Below are 21,764 nucleotides of genomic sequence, written 5' to 3' on the forward strand. Positions count from 1 at the left end.
CTCCCCCGCAGACACGGTACAACCGCTACGAGCGCTGCACAGGGCGAAGGACTTATAAAGCCAGACAGGTGTGCGTGGTTTACAAAGCCGATACCGTAATTGTTTATTTTAAGCGTTTTTCTATAAGGACGTAACAAATAGCTTATATTCGGAGTTTACATGCACGACCTCACTTAGAAACACCAGTGTGCCATCTGCTGCTGGCGACTAGCCACATTTTTAAAGACGGCATGGGATCATCCTTCAGCTGCCTGAATGTATAGTGCACTTACATTTACATTCTTAAGTATTTGTTATGTAGCAACAATAAGGGCAAAGACTGCTCACACTGAACGTATTATCCACCCTTGACTCTAGCAATTTTGTAGATGCTCTATAGAAATCATCTCACTTGTTACTTTCCAAAACATGCTGAAGAACTGTCAGGTCTACGGGAGATTTCTGGAACTTGATGTTCCAAGAATTAGAAATTTCATCATTAGGACTTAGCCCTGTGCTTGCTTTCACACACCAAGTTTTAGCCCCAGGGGCTTGTATTTCTAGTAGTAACTGCCAACAAATCAAGGTATTTCTTTGCAGGAGAAAAATAACTTCCTTGGCATTCCTGCTTCCCCACACTGTTGTGTGGCTGGAAATCCCTCTTGAAACTTCAGTTGACAAGCATTCTTGTTACACCATGTTGTAACCTGTCTGCAATTCCCATTACGAGATAGTTATGCTTCGGTATAAAGTGAAACAGTTTTCACAGAGAGCTGATACTGGCAGCCTCCTGCCCATAAAGAAACCCATGAATAAGTTACACAGTATTTCAGTCTCAGCAAAGGAGACCAGGAAGTCAAGCTAACATTTCAGATGTCATTCACGTTACAACAGAGATACTCCACAATAGACACAATTCCAGCCCATCCCATCCCATGCAAAGACATCTTTCTCACTGTAAAAAGAATTTTTTTTTTTTTTTTTATCTAAAAGGAACAGATTATCTACCTGCTTCCTGCAGAACAGGCAAAAATGTGTCCCTGCTGCTAGTGTCTCAGAGCAGGACAGTGGAGATGCTGAGTTTAACTCTACATAACAAGATAAACAGAGGTGAGTGAGTAGTATGTTCCATGCCTGCAGACACAAAAAACCACCCCAACAAAAAGCCCACACAAAACCCATAAGCACAACCTGCTCCCAAACAAGACACACTACATACTGCAGAAAGAAGTAGAACATCAAGTAATAGCTTTCTTGCGAAATAGGGATAAGCAGACATTTGAATCACCCAGAAGTCTGTAGTTCATGAGGATCTGGAAGTATTTGTAACATGTTAAACCAGTATCACCTATTTTCTCTTCAAAGCCAGACACTTTCAGGTATAAATGAATGAGGTTTTTTTTTCCTGGTCCAGTTTTACAAGGTGGAGAGTGAAATGGAAGGTAGTAATACAAACAGAAAATAAGCTCTATGCATAGGTTACAGCCTTGCACTTGTACAGTTTTCCACAACGTTTTTCCTTTTGCAAATATATGGATAAATGCTGTGCCGATTACTGTGGAAATTCCCTTATGGCGATGAACAAGCAACATACTAAAATAATCAGATACTGTGGCTACCACACAACTGCGTGGATGAGAAAACACTGAATTTCCAAAGGACAGTAAAATTATCTTAATTCTGTGCAAATCCCAATAAAAACTCACGAGAAGTTCTGTTTTCTTGAGTTTAATTGGAGCTTTTATTACTTAAGCTGTGACTTCACAGTCTTAACCTTCAGCAATTTGCAAAGAGGAGGCATACAAGAAAGGTTACAACACTTAATGGAAGGGACTCCCTACTGAATGGGGGGGGGGGGGGGGGGGGGGGGGCAGGCAAGGGGGCAATCCCAAGGCAGAAGAACTGGGAGCGCCAATTTGTTCTCAAGTCTCATGTGAAGACTCCTGGAAAAGGCTGATTACTTGAAAGAGATCAAGGAAATAAATTTAGGAAGCAGAACCTGAGATTAAAGTGAGCTGGAACCAGGAGACAAACACCAATGTCAAAATGCAAATAAACCAAGCAGAGTAAATCCAGACAGAACCCAACAGTAACAGAGGCTGAATGAATAAATAAAGTCCTTAGGATTAAACCAGATTTATGCTGCCACTCAGCTTCTTCAACAGACGTATAAAGCTGTAACTGACCGTGGCATGGTGGCTTCAGCCTCTGCTCCCCTGAAGCCACTGTCCAACCAGGTAGAAAAATAAAGGTCTAAATCACTGGAAATTCTTTCATTTACAAAACTAATGGAATAGGGTTTGTTTTTATGCTTCTGTGTCAACTTCCGATTTATCTTCCACTCCATTCTGCTCATCTTTCATTTCTGCATCTTCAGTGTGGCTGGTGTGAAGAGTAGCAGCTGACTAAAAGAGAGACAAAGAACACATTCCTCTGTTAAACAAAATTGCTAGCATTTGCAAACAATACCACAAACATCATTTGATTCTTATCACTAGGATACCTGGTCTTCCTGCAAGACTGAATTAAGACATTAGGACCTTAGGCCAAGAGAAAAGAAAAACTTCTTTGCATTTTTTCTGCATCCGAGAAACCAAAAGCAGTTTAGAGGAGGCTAAGAAATATACTGGTGTTAGACTGTTGTGATTCATAACGTGGTGTGCACATGCTTGCCACATAACACTTCAAGAAAGCATTCTCCCACAAGCTGAAATTCCTTTAGGCAGCTTCTGTACAAAACTGCTTTTGTCCTGCTTCAGTTTCAGCAATTCCCATACCCTGCCCCCAGCCCCAACTTGCACGAGGCACATCTAGACTCAAAATATGAAGGATCTTTGTTGGACAACTCGTTTCATGAATAGTGACTTCAACTCAACAACAGTTACTTGGATGTCCTCTGTAGCTTACCTGGAATAAAATCTTAATCTGATAAAGCGGCTGCTCTAGAAGACCTCTCCTTGCTCTATCTTCCAGTCCACATAAGAAGTTGTGGAAGGCAGCAACATGTGGCAAGGTCAGTTTTTACAGCAGGACATAACCAGCACATCTTGACCTTGCAATAATTTTTAAACACAGTAAAGGGAGGTAGAAGTGTCTTGACCTGCTCATCTCAAAAGACTGCAATGAAATTGCTATTCCACCTGTCAGCCTAGCACCCTGAACCATCTGATTTATAACAAAGTTCGATGAGAACCAGACAAGCAAGGACATAAGCATGTGCTGTTGGAGGGGAACAGGAGGGCAGAAAGCGTCACAATCCTTAACTGTTACATCAGCTTAAGATGCAACAAGAAACCACAGCCGAACACCACCCCGGCAAAGATCAGCTTTCATCCTTAGAAGCATTCTATGAAGCACACAAGAGTGAAGTCTCCTCTCCACAGAAAACCCGTCAGCTAGCAATCCTGGACCTAAGATAAGGCGATAAACATCATGACCTTTAAAAATTCACACTTTACATGTGAACTATTCAAATTTATGAAGCAAACTACTGATGCAAGAGTGACTGACAAACTTCAACAGACCATCAGCCATGCAGATGTCAGGCATTTAGGACCTGCAGTCCAAGCTGCCCTCTTAGCCATCAGAAGATGTTTGGTAAACAAACCCTCTTCTCCAGAATTCTTGAACTTCTCCCATCACCACTAATATGCTGTTGCAGCTACAGTAAAGCAACATGGTAGATGGAATTAACAGGAAAACATGTTTTCTTGCAAGAAAAATCCCCAAGCCCGACTTGGGGAGTAAGCATCCTTTGTTTACGGTTCCGTGTTCCATTGACCCCCTTTTCATACAAAACCACGTCAATTTGAAGTAGGCCAGGTGGCTCAGAGAAGAAGAAAAAAAAATGTAGACATATGCACATTCCCAAGATAGTCTTAACTATTGACAAGAATGAGCCAGGCCAATAGCACCCTGGTCTGTATCAGAAATAAGTGGGGCCAGCAGGACTAGGGAAGTGACCACCCCCCTTGTACTCAGCACTGGCAGGGCCATACCTCGAATCCTGCATCCAGTTTTGCGCCCCTCGCTACAGGGGAGACATGGAGGTGCTGGAGCGTGTCAAGGAGGGGCAGTGAGGCTGGTGAAGAGCCTACAGCACAAATCTTAGGAGGAACAGCTGAGGGAACTGGGGTAGGAAAAAAAAAAATGGGGTAGCCTGTAGAAAAGGAGGCTCAGGGAAGAACTTACCACTCTCTACAATTGCCTGAAAGGAGGTTGTAGCAAGGTAGGTGCCCGCCTCTTCTCCCAAGTAACAAGTGATAACAGAGGAAACGGCCTCAAGTTGCACTAGGTGAGGTTTAGATTGAATATTAGGAAAAATTCATTCACCAAAAGGTCTGTCAAGCCTTGCAACAGGCTTCCCAGGGAAGTGGTTGAGCCACCATCCCTGGAAGTATTTAAAAGATGTGCAGACATAGCACTTAGGGACATGGTTTACTGGTGGACTTGGTAGTGCTAGGTTAATCATTAGACTTGATGATCTTAAGGGTCTTTTCTAACCTCTGTGATTCCATGACTCTAAAGGCTGACCCTATCCAAAGTAGATGGGAAAATCTGCCCTAAGTGCCACGTCTCTGCAGTATGCCCAACAGTCTGCAATCTGAAGACTAGAGTCCGCCTGTGGGCAATAATACGACTCACTCTGTCTTAGGGCCCAAGGTGTGCATTTTGAAAAGCACCTTTTGTACTTTTCGGGGGTATAGCTTGCTTCAGTGATCCACTCTTCCTCTCTGAACAGCAGCTCTTGCTGTGTCCCACGACTAGTGGAGGAAGCCAGACTCCCAGCAGCTATGCTAGCTGAAAGGAAATTGCACAGGAGAGCCTGACAGCTGACAACTAAAACCTGTAATTTCAAAAGTGAAGATGCTCAACAGTGAAATAATTCTAGTTTAGTTTCTCTTCCTGAGCTTTTTCATTAAAGCCTACCAAAAATTAAGGTACCGCATGGTTATACATGACAATGTCTAAAAGGACAGAATACTTTCTTCCAGGTTCCAATAATCAAGGACTGTTGACATCAGGCTGCCTCAGCGAGATACGTAAGTACACGGACAATGACACTTTCCACACAGAACCAGTGGGAAATGTTTGCATTTATGTGCTTGTTTCACTCCTTCACGAGAAGCAGAACCCAATCCACAGAACTACTGCTCCTCTTTGGAGAGGGAAAAAAACCACCACCCACCCACCCACAACACACACAGCTGAAAAGCCACAAACAGAACAGCTTGGCCACCCAACTATCCAGTTAGGAGTGATTACCCCATGCTTACTATTATGACTACTTTAGCAGAGTAAGAGATGAAGAATGGAATACATCTCCCATTGCCTCCAGGAGATAAATTTATTTCCGATATGTCAGTTTGAAAGACCAGCGGAGGGAAGAAAGAGAGGTTTATAAAGCATCTCATGTAGGAAATTGTCGACTCAGTCTGAAATGGCTGAGCTGTCAGAATACACTCATTGGAGGACAGCAGGCCCTTGGACAGACTCACTGACATAGTTAACTACAGAAAATTGACATATCCCATGCATATTCTGGGAAAGTGGACAAAGATCTGTGAAAATAGCCTCACAAGACAGAAGCTTCTGTCCTCCCCAAAGTTACTGAGAAAATCTGAGGCTGATACAAATCCCACATGTGTCCAAGAAATTACAGGTTTACCTAGTCCTTCCGGACCATCACATTTAAGGAAAACAGAACATTTTCTTAGGATATATGATTCTCACCAGTAACTTCGAATGTTTCTTGCTAGTTGATACAACCTTGTTATAACCTGTATTCAAATACTGTCATTGTTAACTGAACTAGTATTTACTAAAATTCTAGTGAAAGCTTAGTACAAAAACTACCCATGCAGTAGAATAATGTGTCATCTGACAGTCTGAATTCATACTGACACTTCATAACTGATCTGTGACATTTGGGATGGGGACAATCCTGAGCACCATCTGTACGACAGACGTATGGCCTCAGTAGGCAGGCCACCCAGGCACCAAAACAGACTGTGCTTCAGAACAATCAGTTCAACGAACATTGATGCTTTTTTCAGTTCTTGAACGTTACCATGTTTGCATCTCATGTCTTCAATTACTTTCTGATTAACGCTCAGCTGTTGCAAAGTCAGCTGAAATACATAAAACCATTCTGTGCAGTGCTCGGTATTGCCAGTTGTCTTCTTCAAACAAGACAGCCTCACCATTTTGACTGCTGGTATTTTCAAGTGTTTTCTCCCCGCAGAGGAAGCTACGTGAGTGTTCTCCCACTATACTTACCTTTGCTAAGAATAAGAAGTAAGCTTAATGCCTAAAACACTGTTCCACGTCTAACATGTGACATCACCTCTTGTAAATCTTCTGGAGTAGTGTTACTTACCTTTATGTCTTTGTCTGCAAGCCTTTGGAACATGTTGGCATACATCTTTTTCTCTTTCTCACGCTGCTCCCGTATTTTTTGCTGACAAGTTATCAGTTGCACTTTGGCAGCTTTGTTACTTGGATAAAGTTGTATCACTTTCTGGAAATCTCCCCGGGCCAATTCAAAGTCATTGACAGCCAAGTGCGCTTCTCCACGCCGGAAGAGGCCTTTTTCATTGTTGCTATCCAATTCGAGTGCCTGCATTAAAAATCAAAACCAAACCACATTCAGAATTTATTTTTTTTTTAATAATACGCAGTCAGAAAACCAGAGACTGCTAGAAACTGTACCTTCTGATGTGAATTTAGGAGTCTTGTCAGGGCTTACTAATAAGGTGAGCTGAATACAGTAGAAGTAAGTACAAAGAAAACTGGCTATTTGAGAGTAGAGAACCAGCAAACCTAAGATTTAGTCCTGGCTCTATTCCACCACTTTGAAGGACGTTTGCCAACACAACTACCTTCACCACATCTCAGTGTTTCTACCTGCCAAATACTTGAATATTCTCCATGTAGCAGCAAGTTAGTAAAAGGTATTCAAAAGGACAGCAATAATGAGAGTAACCTGTCTGATATTTTTACATTGTGTATTCAGTACTACTCAACTCCCAGTTGATAAGAAAGGCCAAACACCACGTGGCCTGGTGTCCCTCAGATTGTTAAAGCAAGAGATAAAACTGTCAGATGGCTTGCACAGTTTAAAAATAAACCAAACCTGACTACCTTGTTGCAGTTCTCCAAAGCCTGGGAGTATTCCTTCAGCTTGAGATGGCACATAGCTAGATTAAGGTGGGCAGCAAGCCTCAGGCTTTTGGCTTTCGTATCCTCCTCATCAGAGAGTCCCGATTCATGCTCCAGCCATGACACAATCTTCTTATACTGTAATGCTGCTCGTTTGTATTTCCCCTCCTGTAAAAGAAGGCAGTTCAACTATCACACATCACAGTAACATCACAGTAACTTACCACCCTCTCTCCCCTTCTGCTTACTTTGAGCAACAGATCTGACAAAAAATAGTTCCATCAGAAATTAATTTAAATCATCAAAAATATACTACTTCTGAAAGTCATTCCTGCATAGGGTCAGAAAACCTTTAGGAATACCTACTAGGGGTATAGGCCAGCATTGATACTTCACTCTTAACTCCCACCTTTATATTCAACTTTTGATAAAAAACAAAGCAGATGGGGCATTTTCAAAACAGCACAACTATTGTTGTGTCCTGAAGATAATGGGGAACCCTTGCCTTTGACTGGTCAAGTTGTTTGAAACTGCTTTTCTACATATCTTTACCCAAACAAACATTGCTCATTCACAGCACTATCCCACAGCAGGAACCTAAATACTGTAACCTTGTAATTCAATGTATGCCCCAGAATTACCTGTAGGTACAAGCAAACAGCTCTGACAGAGAGAACTAACTCCCTGCAGAGTTAGTTCTTTGGATATTCCAACTCTTGAGGTGTGGTTTTTTGTGGGTTTTTTTTTTGTTTGTGTGGGGTTTTTTGTTTGTTTTTTGTTGTTTTTTTTTTGTTTGGTTGTTTTTCAAAAGACACCTTCCCCTCCAGTTCTCCTTATAAAACCACAGAATATCATGAACACCACTCTGAAATGACAGGAGCTGTAATCATCATTATCAGCTCATAACATGGACTAAGAAATGTTATTATTACTTGGGGACTGTAATTTACCTTGAAGTACTGAGTGCCTCTCTCCTTCACAATGCCGCTTTGCTCCAGCTTCTCATCTGTGTTCATTTCCCAGGACTCCTTAGCCTATCCAAACAGAAACAGTTCAAGTCAATGATGCAGCTTTTGGGGAGACCCAAATGGCTGTACTGCTTCCCACTAACAGTATGACAGAGAGAGGTCTGGCAAAGCAGTTTCACCCTGCAAACTGGGCTAATGCAGTAGAGACACTGACAGCAACGGACAGGGATATACTATAAAAGCAAGGACAATTTCAGCCAAGAGCTCCCAGCATGTTGTCATCTCTCACAACAGTGGCTTCCTTATTTCAGATCAATGTTCAAGGATTCCATCATCTTTGTTTAAGCTGCACTCACACTTCTCCCCCCATCTCCCAATCTCTTTGGGACTTCATCTCTCATTCCTACCTTTTCAAAGCTTTTGAGTTTCACTTCATACTGTAGCTCTGCATCTGGAGGGATCTGAAATTTCTCCTTCCCAGCACTTCCAAAACCATAGCTGTAAGATCAAGGCGGTGAGAGGAAGAAAAGAATGAAATGAAGAAAGAAACAAACCAACAAAAAGCAAGTTCCAAAACTATCCATCCAGCCATATTGAATACACAGGAAGCTGGAGGCAAACAAAAATATGCAAATCTGGGATGCCTATACAGCATTAATAAAAGACAAAGGCTTGAAGAATTCTCAGTACTATTCTAAAATTAGCAAGCACAAGGTAGAAGAAAACTAGAGAAACCTGGGTTTAATTTCATTACTCTCTCAGTCACCAGTTCCTATTCTTTCTTTTTTTAGCTTCTATGAAGGAAAAGCAAGTTCTCTCTCCATCGAGGAAAAAAGAATATACTTTAAAGTTATACATATCTTGCTTTATATTCATGACCCAAGACTGAATGCAGTGCAACTCCAGTAAGAAGCTGCATATTAAGAGGAAAACCCTCAAGATCAGATTGCTTTGCAATCAGTATCCCTCTTTTCCCATCAGGTTCAGTTCCAGTTCAAAAAAAACTTATAAAATAAAAACTAAAGTTAATTATCAGTGCAAACTCCACTTGTTTCAGATATGTTCTCACTGTAAAGAGAAAATTCTGCTTATATCCTAAACTGACTAAGGTGACAATATTGGGCAGTCATATGTCTTGGTTAGCTGTTGTTAGAGAATTCTATAATGGGCCAAGGTTTGCATGACTTTGCCTTGTATCTCACAGGAGTCTTAAAGGCTTTTTTTGAAAAGGCTTTCAGAATACCAGTGCAAGTTTTCTACTGACAAAAGATTTATAGGACTCTTTACTAACCACATCACCTAAGGACTAGCTATCTGTTCACACTGGGCTCCTCAGAAGGCTCTTTTCCTATTCTAAGGCTGTTCTTTAGGTATCTTTATAAGCACTGCTGTATAGTTAAGTACTGTTTCATTAAGAGGGACCACAAAAATGTGAGTTAAGAGAGCAACAATTAATTTTTTTTATATTCACCAAGATCAACACTACAGAGGCTTAAATAAATTTCTTTTGGAGTGCCGTCACTTCACAACCAAGTGGCAAGGCAATCTTAGCTTCATACTTATACATCAAACTTTTGGGACTGATCATGGTTTTACCAGAGCACTGAAAAATGCTGAAAAGCGTTATAACAAAACACTTTGTTCTTGCCAGATGCTTAATAGAAGACCTTAAAGTACCAAAAGATCAGAAAAAGCATACTTGGGTTTGAGATAGAACACAGATTCCTCAGATTTCTCCATTTTTTGAATGGCTTTCTCCAGACCATGAGGAAGATCATAGTTGTCACCTTCTCCGATCTCAAACCGCAATTCCCGCCTGTCAAAAACACGATCTCCACATCGGCCTTCAAACTGGACTGGTAACAAAAACAGAACCACCCGGAGAAAAATCAGAAGATATCCACATATGGTAAAGGGCAGGTAGCACAGCTAATATAGGAAGTGTCAAAGCCTCCTCCTGAACAGTCTTTTTTCTCTTTTAACAGCTACCTATGGTGGCTACTGCTACCATTAGCAAATAAAACTTCTGCTGCTGAACTTTATGAACCACCATGTGTAATTTGATGCAATATAAATAAGCCATAAGTATCTTCAGATTTATATATTTAAAAATGCTGTTTAAGAACAGCTTTACAAAATACTATTTTTCAACAGTCAATTGCAGAAATAATGCCATTAATTTTGACATACTCTGAGTAAGTACTTATCCCTGAGTTCACCTTTGGGGTTTTGGTGTTTTGATTTGTGGTTGTTGTTTTGTTTTTTTTTTTCCCACTCCAAATGCCAGAACTACTTCCCCTCTTGTTCCTCAGCAAATGGCAATACCTCCTTAGACTCCCATCTACTTTTTGTGATCAGATAAGCACTTTATCAGATCCAGTATCTCTGGAGAACACAGGTGCTGCTGGAAAATGTAAACCTCACTAAAAATAAAAAGAAAGCTTACTCTGTGTTGTGAAGTTACTTGGTAAAGGAAAGAGAATTCACATATTCCTATCCCTCAGGGCAAGGAGTTGTAGATTGGGAGAAAGGTTCTCCCCCCCCCCCCCCCCCCCCAGTAAACCCATTTACTATTTGTGTAACAGACTTACTATCTACAAGTGCACCCTCATTGGGCTTGGAGTAGCCTTCCCCTTTTTTACGGATTCTTCGGATGATGCCACCATCTTCATCATCAGTGAGATCCTCCCCCTTGAACTCAAAAAGTTCGATCTGTGGAGGGAAGAGCAGCCATGCATTTATTTTCATCACATCAATTCAGTAATTCACAGAATTTGTTCTCCAGGTACTTTTGAAATGTTCAGAAAGCCACTATCTTAGTTTATCTCCTCTAAGATATTAAACCACCAAGGCTATGAAGATGCTATATTCAGTAGATACTGGCTGGAAACCTACTGAAGAGTTTCAGATTCTTTCAGGCCTTTACAGCTTTTTTTCTCCAGCAATATCGGTCTCCCAGTACTACAAATTAGATCCTTTATTTGAAAGGACTGTGAACCTGGTTTCTGAATAAAGCTTCCATGAGGCACAATGCTTAGGGACTACTACAAAAAAAAGATTCTATTGGCTTCTTTAGTAGTATTTTTGCTAACGTTTGCAGGTGGAAGTACGGACAGTGGTTTTTGGGATTGAGGCTTGTTTCTTTAATATGCGTGCAAATACCTTTTGAACACATTAAGCCATGAAGAATATGCTCTCAACTGCCACTTTACAGTGCTACCACACTGATCAGCAGCTGTCTTACAGAGCTTATCAGAGCTCTCGCTTTACAGCTGAGTAGAATCACCAGTGGTGTCACTGCATCCAAGGGCCAGGGAGGTTTGTAATTAACACGAGGACAACAGGAGCAGAAAAATTGAATATAAACATACAATTGTTATCCTTAAGTCCTGACTATACCCTGAATTCTATATATAGTTCAAATTCACATCTATAGTGTTTCAAACTGAGTCCAAACTGATTTCAAATGCCTGTCCTGCAATACTAAAACAAATTAAAGGGTATCTTTTCAGACTTCGGCTATTTCCCACCTGTTTCTCCAGCCTCCTGCTCTTGTGACAGAGAACAATAGTTTCAAAAGTCCTATGTCATCCTCCCCTGCATCACTGCACAGAGTTTGGTGTTCTCTTTCTACTCACTGCTTTTTCCCCCTCTAGTCTTGCCTTATTGTGGAATCATTTCAGAAAAAAAAATATTTCCAGAAGAATGATAAAACAACAGACCCATAATCTGGCCCACTTTTCATCTAAACTTGTTACTGCAACAAATTTTTCAGAATTTTAAAGAGCTGGTGTTAATGCAGGAGATAAGCCTGAATCTTCACATGCTCTCCCAAGTCTCTAATGCAAATCATAGTTTAAAGTGGGAGTGCCATGACAAGATGAAAAAATACTCTAGTCACAGAAGAAATTTGTTGTGGCTATTACCTTAAGAAAAGTCTTTTGCTATCCATGTTTGAGTAAAACAATAGTAAAAACAGCACAGAAGAGCAAGCCATTATAATCAGTATTGTTTAGACTAAGTACCTCATTTAAAAAAAAAAGTTCAGGGCTAATGCTGTGGAGGTTCATGACACTGGACTTAAGATACCCAGAATGCAAAAGGAATTGAATATTCACCAGCACTAAGAGTACTTCCACTTTGTATTTTGATGGATACCTAATAACAAATAATATTCTGGGTCTTTATCTTCAGTTTGTCAGAAACAAGCAAAGTCATTCCAGAACATCCCACTGATGACCATACGGGTTTCCTCATTATTTTTTTTTCCACCTACACAACAGTATTCTATGGAAGAATCAATCTGTTTATATTCCTTAGCAAAAGCAACCACGATAACAACTCAAAACCCTCAAAACAAACAACCCCCCCCCAACATAACTGAACAGAAAAACCACCAAAACTCCGAACCATAAGACATCCATTATTTCTGGTCATAATGAAATGCTGATGTGGTGATGACATAGCTACAAAAAACTTTTAAATAAGTTTTACAGGGTCATTTTTAAGGCTACTTGCACAGAATTTTAGTATGATTACGGCACTTGCAAAGGCACCATGCTGACACTGTTCTAATAATAAAAAGAAAATGTAGAGGCAGGGCTACAAGAGTGGAAACTCAAGAGATTTTAAGCACCTGAGAGTCATACTAGTTAGAAGTCCCTTCTACCTAATAAAAAAGAGTTTCTGGATCTAAGTTCCACTCTCCCAGTTCAGGATATACCCAGCACTGCTTATCTGTTGTAGCTAGTCATCTGCAGGCCTTTTTGTTAGGGAGGCACAGGCAGCTTCAGTGTTTTTCTTCCTTTCTCCCTTTTCTCCTCTAACATTACTGCTCAGGCAGGGGATAGAGAGGGTCATGAATGAAACACTACTTTTACCTAAACTACCCAGAAGATGGAGAGGTCAGACTGGCATCATTAAGAAAAATTTAGTGGGAAGTGAATAATCTGGATGACTATCAGGTAAGACTCAGTACTACTCTGATGAAACAAATCTCATCTTGCAGGTAGCGCTTTTATTTATCAAAAGGTTAGGTATTATCTCTTGTTGCAGGACAACAATGTAGCATCCTGTATGCTACTGCTAAGCCCTTCAGAATACTTCCATCATGCTGACAAGGCAGAAGATCTTGAGCTTTGAAACACTGCGCATGGACAGTAAAAAACAGAGGTGAGCATCTTCAGTAATTGCTATGCTGAAGGTCTATTTGTTTTTCCTTTCCCTCAACAAAATGAGGTGGGCAGAAAAATGCAGAGGGGTAGAGGAAAAAAAACTCTCCCTTCAAAATCCTGCCCTGTATTATACTTAGTATCACTCGCATTTGTGCAAAGCACGGAGCATTCCAGCATGTGTAGTTTTAGCCAATATAAAGAAGCCACAAGTATCTACAGAGTTAACCATTTAAAAAATGCCCTTTAAAAACAGCTTTACAAGATACTATTGTTTCAACAGTCAACTGCAGAAATAACGGCATGAGTTTTGATACACTTTCAATTAGTTCTTATCCCTTAGTGGCCTGGGGTACTACCTGCTGGCAGCATTTTTTGAATCCTTCCACACAAAATACACCTTTAATGCTATTACTCACAAGTTCATGCAAGAAAAGAAATAGGAATACAATATCCAACTATGTTTAATTTATCCTTCTTAACAGATGCTCATTGTTTCCCTTAAAATCTAAACAGGCTTTCAGTCCCTACTCCGTGAGTTCCTTCTACCTTTCTCAGGTATTAGATGAAACCTTCAATCTTACAGCAATCATCAGGGCTTAATTTTCCTTATGCCTCTAACATAGGAATCCATTTCATTGATTAAGTATTTCAGAATAAAGTGATTTTCAAAAAACCACATTTAAAGTCCATCTGCCTTCTCTCAGGTTCAATTAAAGTATTTCTTGGAAAATTGAACTGCTTCAACAATAAAAAGAAATATATCCTCCCAAACACAGTTTAGACTGTTTGTCAGAGCATGCTCCAGGAACTGCTTTAGTATCATGTTTGATTTTTCCATACATTAAGAGTCTCAGCATTCTGAGGAGCCACCCTCACTACTGAAATAACGCACAACAGACAGCTGCTATTTCCAATCCCTTTGTGGGGGGCACATGGCGAGGGAAGATGCCTTGAAGATCCCTAGGAAATGGGTTCTGTCCTCTGCTGACGAGGTTAAGAAATACCCACACTAACTGGCTCCACGCTCACCAAGACACCCAGTTCACCTCCCAGGAAGCCAACTGTCCACATGAATTGCAAAATCACTGTTATCCAGACCCCAAACCCAGGACTGTCAGAATCTATCACAGGGACCAAGTGTGTACAGACTACTTTCTGTGATGGTAATATTGATCAATGTAGCCTGGATCCACAGACATTGGTCATAAACAAGGAACCTGAATGCAAACTCTTATGGTGCTTTAAGGCTTATTAAAATGCTCAGCTCTACAGAAAACTGAGTTCATAGTTGCACGGCTGTTCAAATACACTTTTATAGTCCAGCAGTTTATATGGCACCATTAACTCTTTTCTCCCCCAAACAGCTCATAAAAAATCATGTTAATATTGCAAAGAAAACACAAAAAAAAGTACAAAAAAATGTTACTAGGACATTAATTGCTCTTCCTGTTGTTGAGAACTTTTACATGTTCAACATAAGTATCATTACTTTGAGTCCTATGAAGTAGAAAGAGGGTTAAAAATTCCATTTTTTCAACTACTTCAGAGTCTGTCACTAAGATGGGTCCACCCTCCCAACCTGCACTCTCCCATAGTGATTCATTCTGTAACTGTAAAATAAAAACTATGAACCCTGGAAAACATTCAAGTATTTTTAAGAACTCCAAAATAAAGGAACCTGAGCCACTGCAGATCAGTAGCAGCTAGACTAGAACTCTGTACATTGCCCACATTACCCTAATTGAGCACACTTTTTCTTTTGAAAACCTAACATTCCTGTTTTAAAAGGGCATTACATCACACATTTTCTACACTGAAATCTGATCTTTGTTGTGTTTTTCAAGCATACGGTTTTAGTGACCATCTCTCACTTACCTCAAAAATCAGCGTAGCGTTGGGAAGTATCTTTGGGGGGCTCCCAGCTGAGCCATAGGCGTATTCTGGTTTACATGTAATCTGACAGATTTCACCAACCTTCATAGTTGCCACAGCAATGTCCCATGCTTTTATCACCTCACCTATGCAAGTCAAATTTCAATCACATGATTGCTAGGCATACATGAAAGGCATGATCAGCTGTAAAACTGAACTTCAGTACTTTCAGTATACAAAAGCTAAGACAGAGCAGAAATACTGAAAGACTTGTGATTGCTCTGATTTATCAAAGGTTTCTTCATTCTAGGTGTAGTGATTCTTTTCCTCCCCTATAGGGGACACAAGTAATCTGAATACAGACATGGACTGAAGTGCTTGGCACAATCTCAAGTACGAGGAAATAACAATAAACTGAAGGTCTTAGGGCAAGAGATTGCCTGCTCCTATTTTGAAAACAATCTTTTCTCTCTCTAATTTATCAGCTGGCAAAGAGCAGCACAAGTGGTAACTATAAGTTAACATCCACTTGAATGGGAAGGGGAGGAAAACAGAAGTAGTCCTTCTAAAGCCAAAAGCGAGCAGAAGCTGGAATCTCAAGTAACAAAATCCTGTCTTTTCCTCAAGCTCTCCTACTTGCTGCTCCTTTCAACTCAATCAAGCAGCTTTTTTGTTAGTCTTGCATTAATAGGTACACTTCGTATTATCTCAAATTTCAGTACACCACAGAATTTATCTCTCAATCAAAAAAAAACAGTGGGTGAGGAAGAGTCAGCAGAAAAAAACCAAACAATTCAGTAGTAAGATTTGCTGAAACAAAGATGTTTGTATTTCTGCATTCAAAAAATGAAGGTTTTTGATAATAAAGAGGTGTACTTCAAGATTCATATTTGGGTTAATTTGGAAACTAAGGGAAAAAGGGAGTATGTTTCATCATGCTGCAGCTGACAGCTGCCCCTATGCGCTCTGTTCCAGTGTCTAGTCACTATTAAGTACTCCTGAATTTGTGCCTTTGCCAAAACAAGTACCAACAAAATGCATATTCTGGCTACTTAACCATCCTTTATCACTATACTTCAGTGCAAATTTGCTCCCCTGGAGTGCTTTGTCCAAGGCCTGTAATTTCTTCAGCAGGCCTCAGGGGCTACACAATTCCCTCATTAAGAAAAATCTCAAAGCCATTCTGATTTGGCCAGAAAATAAACCTTAAGCTCTGAAAACCAATTTAAATAGCAACTTTAAGGTGCAAAGAGTCATACATGCAAGGAAATCCCATCTCAATTATTAATACCAAACACAAGTTATTACCTTTTCCCAAGTCAAATGAGAATTTGTCTTTCCTGTCCAGACTGGAGTCAAATTTTGTGCCATCAAGAAGCCATCCTGTGTAATGGACGGTCACTTTATCACCTATCATCGGAGACTCTGTCCCACTGCCTTCTCTCTTGACAACCTGAGAAAAAACAGTAAGCAACATAAAGATCATTAAAGTCTTTTTTTGATTAATAATAATAATTAATAATAAAGTCTGCCTATTGGACATTAATTCCACGTACTTAGGTGCATGCATTATCATCTTCATTAGATAAAAGATTTGCAGGTCTACTTCAGTTATTTGGAAATGGATTGGCTATTCTGTCGACAGATTAGAAGTGTTGCAAATGCAGGAGCCTTAAGATGGCTCTGCTGTGATACAAGAACTTAATTGGCAACAGTTGGCACCAGCTTACAGATCTCTCTGCATCTATAGTTAGCAATGTCACTTAATTTCCTCAACAAGATTTTAAATGTTCTTGAAACTTTTAACAGGTAAAACATTAGGCAAACTGCCTTTTTTTTTATTTATTCAAGTACTTTCCTCACCACCACTCACTCTATCATTACCTCCAAGTTTGGTGTTCTAGGCAAAGCATTTAAATAAGAAATCAGCTAGTTCTTTCCATGCAAAATCCATTCTAACATGCAATTCAGGATTGCTCAAGTGAAACCAGACAGTTCAACAAAAGTTAACAGAATCTCACCCCAATGCGGGTTAGTTCTAGCAGCTACCACAGTAACACTTAGGAATTATTAAACTGTATTTTTGTCTTGCCACCACTCTGGGTGCCAGCACCCCAGTTTCACATACAACTGCAAGGATTTAATTTTCTTCCCAAGAGGTTCCCCAGCCTAGCTAGCAAGACCAATAGCAACTAAATGCACACTATACAAAATGCAAGATTAGCCAGTCTCTCTAGTATCCATTTAAAATGTATATAAAAATAAAAGAATAATACTGACATATCTCATAGGGCAAGGATATGAAGCCTTGCCCATAACAGGAATCCAGAAGTTCAGATTTGACTTTTCTCCAACACTGACTGAAACCATCTAGCTCAGAGCCAAAGTTCTGCATTACTTTAGCTAGGCAAAAGGTAACCAATGGAGAACCCTATTCACTTGCATCTATAGAGACCTGAAAAACATCCTGTTCACACAAGATAAACAGGACAGTTATATGGAAGTATGGATTGGTGTCCCTCCTTTGAAGAAAAACTATAAAGATGTCATGCTTCCACACCAATCATGGTTTTCACTGCAGGAACCAGACCGCTGGGAGACTCCTTCCCAAATTTCAACTTCTTGCAACCAACCACTGTCTATCTCCCACTCTGCCTTTCACCATCCCTGCAGCTGACTATATGGCTGAAATGCCAGCACCCTCCACCAAAGCTGAGGCAATGCGGACAGACTCTTAACAAACTGAAAGCACCTCACTGGATACATAAAAGAGGAGGGGAAAAAAGTAAAATCTTGAAAAAAATACTACCTGCTCAGCTTCCTAAGGAGAGAATTCTCAGTATGAAAAGGGATGACTGATCTCACACAGCACACCATCCCCTTACCCTGCACCACCTCAGTGCTACAGCAGTTATTAGCATTACAGAACTAATTACTGATTTCTCCTCCAAGGAAGGCAAAAAATCAAGCAACCACTATCACAGATCACAGAGGTAAGGGAACAGAGACATATGAAAATAACATGAATCTGGTAACCAACCTAAACTACATCATGTTTAGATGTATGTATAAAACCAGTGGATCCAAACTAGTAATTTTAAAGCAGCCAAACTGAAGTCACTTTGAAATGGTAGCTGCTTTTAATGAAAACTTACTATCCCAAATGCCATATTCTTGTGGCGTCATACTAAGTTATTCAACATAAAACTAACAAATATCTCATGTTCAGTATTTATGCATTATTATTATTTTGCATCTACTTAATTTTCAAGAGACTCATTTCACTTTTTCATATACTCAACAGGGCAACCCTATTTTCTGTAAGATTTTTATTTCCCTTTCAGATGAAGAAACCTGGCTTTTCTGTTCATATTGTGATGGCAAGTATTTCTAAACTTAAGTGCTTACACTAGAAATAGTGCAATCACATTGAGCAATACCAGGGAAAAAAACTCTGGATACTATTCTGATACAAAGCTAACGAAAAAATTAAAAAAACCTCATGGAATCAGTGCAATCATACTAGTACAAGATTGTTGTAGATTAGTTCAGAATTAGACCCTTGATTTCAATAGGTGTATTCTGCACTCTAGTAATTACTAGAAAAATAAAATCCATGAAGGCTGGACTTCATGACCTCTACAGTCTTTTGCCTTATCAATTCACAATCTCACCTTTTTTTAAGTTCTCACAACCTCAGCTCTCTCACCAGTATTTTTCCTCCCCCCTTTTTAAAATATTTTGAAGAGTCACCTGCTGCTTTTCCACCATCAAAAGGTGGGGATTGCACGATGTAGACAGACACACTCTCTGCCTTTTACCATGCTTAGTTAGGTATCCAAGATGCAGGAGACCCGTGGGCAGCTTCCCAGGCAGCCACGCAGATGAGAACTCTAACCTAATGCTCTAATCTGTGCTATATGTAAAAAATAGAAACTTTCACCAAAGCACATAAGCTGGAAACATGGGAAAGCAGAGTACAGAAACCAGCCACACATCTTCAATCTGGCCCCTGATAACCCTCCTGAGACTGCAGACAGCACCTCTATGACAAACCCAGAATTTAAAGCCAGAAGGCTCTAAAGGCTAAAACTAGAGTTTTGTCTTTGCTGCTTTGCTGTGGTGCTACTTTTCTTCTTTTTAACACCGCAACTCTGAAATCTCACTGTGATTCAAAAAAAAACAACCAACACGTTTCCAGTGATCATTAGAAGTTTCTAGAGATATGGAAATAGGAAATATCTGACAGAGGAAGTTAGTGCAACTCCCCCTCATGGTATAAACGCTGCTGCACGTATCAACTGACTTTCCAGTACAAAGGATAGAAGCCAGTCTACTGGCACGTTGAATACAGGGCACAAGCCGCTCCCGCAGCCTGCCCTGAGGGTGGCCCCAGCGGCCTCACCTGCAGCTGGCTCGCAGCCAGCGCTCCCGCCGAGCCCGCACCAACGGGCCGCCGGCCCGGCTCCCGCCGCCGGCTTCACACCGGGCGCACGTGCACGATGCGCCACCGCAGGTACGAGCGGCCGGCGCGCGCCAGGAGCTCGCGCCAAGATGGAGCGCCCCGCTTCCAGCGCCGCAAAGGCAGGCGGGCGCAGGCAGGCAGCCCCGCGCTGCGCCACAACCACGGCCGCAGACGAGCCACACGTGCCCCGCCGCGGCACCATCTTTAATTCCCAGCCCCCGAACACGTGCTGGGGGGCGGGCCCGGACACCCACCCCCCACTCCCCCCCAAAAAAACGCCGTGCGGGCAGAGCCGCACCCTGCGAGCGGGGCGGAGAGCGCGGCCCGGCACCCCCGCACCCCCCCCCACACACACCCGGCCCCAGGGAAAAGCCCGAAGGCAGCGAGCAGCCCCTCCCCTCCACCACGGCCCCGGGCTTTCCTAGCGGGCGGCCCGGGCTGCGGCTCGCCCTGCCGGCGGGGGAGCCCCGAAGGGCTGAGGGGCTCCCCGCGCCGCCACCGCCGTGTGGGAGCCCCCGCGGGCGGGCAGCGCGTGCGCGCCTGAGGCGGCCTCCCACCCTCCGCGCGCGCTGAAGCGGCAGGGCTGCGGGCAGCGGCCCCGGCCCCTCAGCGGGCACAGCCCGCCCCGGCACGGCAACGTACTCGGGGGCGCCCGCCCGCAGGCGAGGAGGGACACGCACCCCTCCCGTGCGGACCCCTCCCCACCGGCCTCCGAGTCACTGCGGGGGGGCGGGGACGCGGAGCGGCCGCCCCAGCCACCAGGTACCTTGAGGACGCCCCCATCGCGCTTGGGGGTGATGTCCACCCCTTGCAAGGGAGCCCCGTCCGCTTTCATCTCCTCCGCCGTCATGCCGCCTGCCGCTGCCACCGCTGCGCAGGGAAGAGCCGCTCCGCGAGGGGGGGGGGGTCGGCACCGGCCTCCCGCCGGGCTGGGACTCGCGTCTCGCTGCGCCTCCGGCTCCGAGCAGCGCGGGCGGGGGCGGGCGCCGCGCGCCGCCCTCCCTCCTGCCTTCGCCGCAGCGCCGGCTCGCGGGCGGCGGGGAGGAGGAAGGGGAGGGGAGAGGGAGGGACCGAGAAGTTTCTAGAGAGGCTGCCGCAAAGCGCCCGGCCGTGCCAGGGGCCGGGGTGAAAGTGTGTGTCGCCCCTGGGGGTGGAGAGGAGGCCGGGGAGGCGGCCGGCGTTACACGGCCGGAGGGTGAGGAAGAGGAGCAGGAGGAAGAGTTAATTGGGGGGGGGGCGGGAGGGCCCGCTTGTGCAGCGCGGGCAGCGCGCCCACCTCCCGCAGGTGGCGCAGGGTCCGGCTCCGCAGCGGGGAGGGGCCGCTGCCCCCTGCGCTGCCCGGGCAAGGCGCTGCGCTCAGCTGGGCTCGGAGCAGAGCCAGCCCTGCTGCCACCGCGGCCTCTGCAGCTGCCTGGCGCTTGCTTGCGTTTTCGCCCACCGCGAGCTGTGGACGAGCGCAGGAAAGGTAGAATCAGGCACGGGAGCAACGTGCCGGCAGCGAGCGTGCAGCCCCGGGAGCTCGGGGCATCACCTGGCTTGCCGGGGTGGCGATCCCGTTAGAAATCATGTGCTTGAAAACGGTTTGTTAACCCCGGACCAGGACTCGCTTAGGGCGCAGAGCACAGGCTGTGTGGCTTGTCTGTCCATATCCATAAGGGTTGGTAGCACCGTTTTGTACCTCAGCCTGCTGCTGGAATATTTGGGGATGCATCAAAAAAGGGATGCGCCCTCTGGATATGAAGAGTGCATTAGAGAGCATTAGTGCAAGTGTAGAGAAATTAGCAGACCAGATTATGGGCTTGCTTGGCATCTGCGCAAACCTCGCGGGCTGAATGCTATTTTTGACCAAACCATTTGCCACTTCCCATGATGTAAAATCAAAACACGGACCTTGTCCGTCACTTCAGGCACAAATAAGGCCAAAATGTTAAACGTGTTCGGCGTTTCACTGCAAGCCATGACTCCCACGGCCCCCTCGCACAGCTTTGCGTGCTCCCCGCGACGGCTGCGACTTCCCGCGGCGCTTTCCCGACCCTTCTTGAACTTTCCCTTCCCCTCTCTCCTCCCGCTTTCCCGACGGGTGCTGGGCGCTGCCGGCCCCTCCTGCCCGCCTGCCGCAGCTGCTCCTGCTCGCCGGCGGCTCGG

At 43.3% G+C, this 21,764-nt stretch overlaps 2 protein-coding genes across 4 annotated transcripts in view; one reads left to right on the plus strand and one right to left on the minus strand.

Moving 5' to 3' along the window:
* Positions 1–75: 75 nt before the first annotated feature.
* Positions 76–20,616, minus strand: FKBP4 (FKBP prolyl isomerase 4). The gene is made up of 10 exons (XM_080393720.1): positions 20,386–20,616; positions 16,463–16,607; positions 15,158–15,300; positions 10,700–10,820; positions 9,808–9,964; positions 8,516–8,606; positions 8,091–8,174; positions 7,123–7,308; positions 6,359–6,598; positions 76–2,384 (listed from the first exon to the last, which is right to left on the minus strand). Exons 1-10 carry the CDS (start codon positions 20,467–20,469, stop codon positions 2,286–2,288), a joined length of 1,350 nt encoding a protein of 449 aa, XP_080249846.1. The 5' UTR covers positions 20,470–20,616; the 3' UTR covers positions 76–2,285.
* The window catches only part of TCAF2 (TRPM8 channel associated factor 2), a 41,593-nt gene continuing 36,480 nt past the window's right edge, over positions 16,652–21,764 (plus strand). Inside the window, exon 1 of one of the 3 annotated variants that reach the window (XM_080393714.1) lies at positions 16,652–20,381. The gene's annotated coding sequence lies outside the window, so the exon portion shown is untranslated. The remainder of the gene's footprint in view (positions 20,382–21,764) is intronic. The other 2 variants (XM_080393715.1, XM_080393717.1) reach the window with 2 other exon arrangements.

Source organism: Falco punctatus (genome assembly GCF_963210335.1).
Source record: "Falco punctatus genome assembly, chromosome: 6".
Lineage (NCBI taxonomy): Eukaryota > Metazoa > Chordata > Aves > Falconiformes > Falconidae > Falco > Falco punctatus.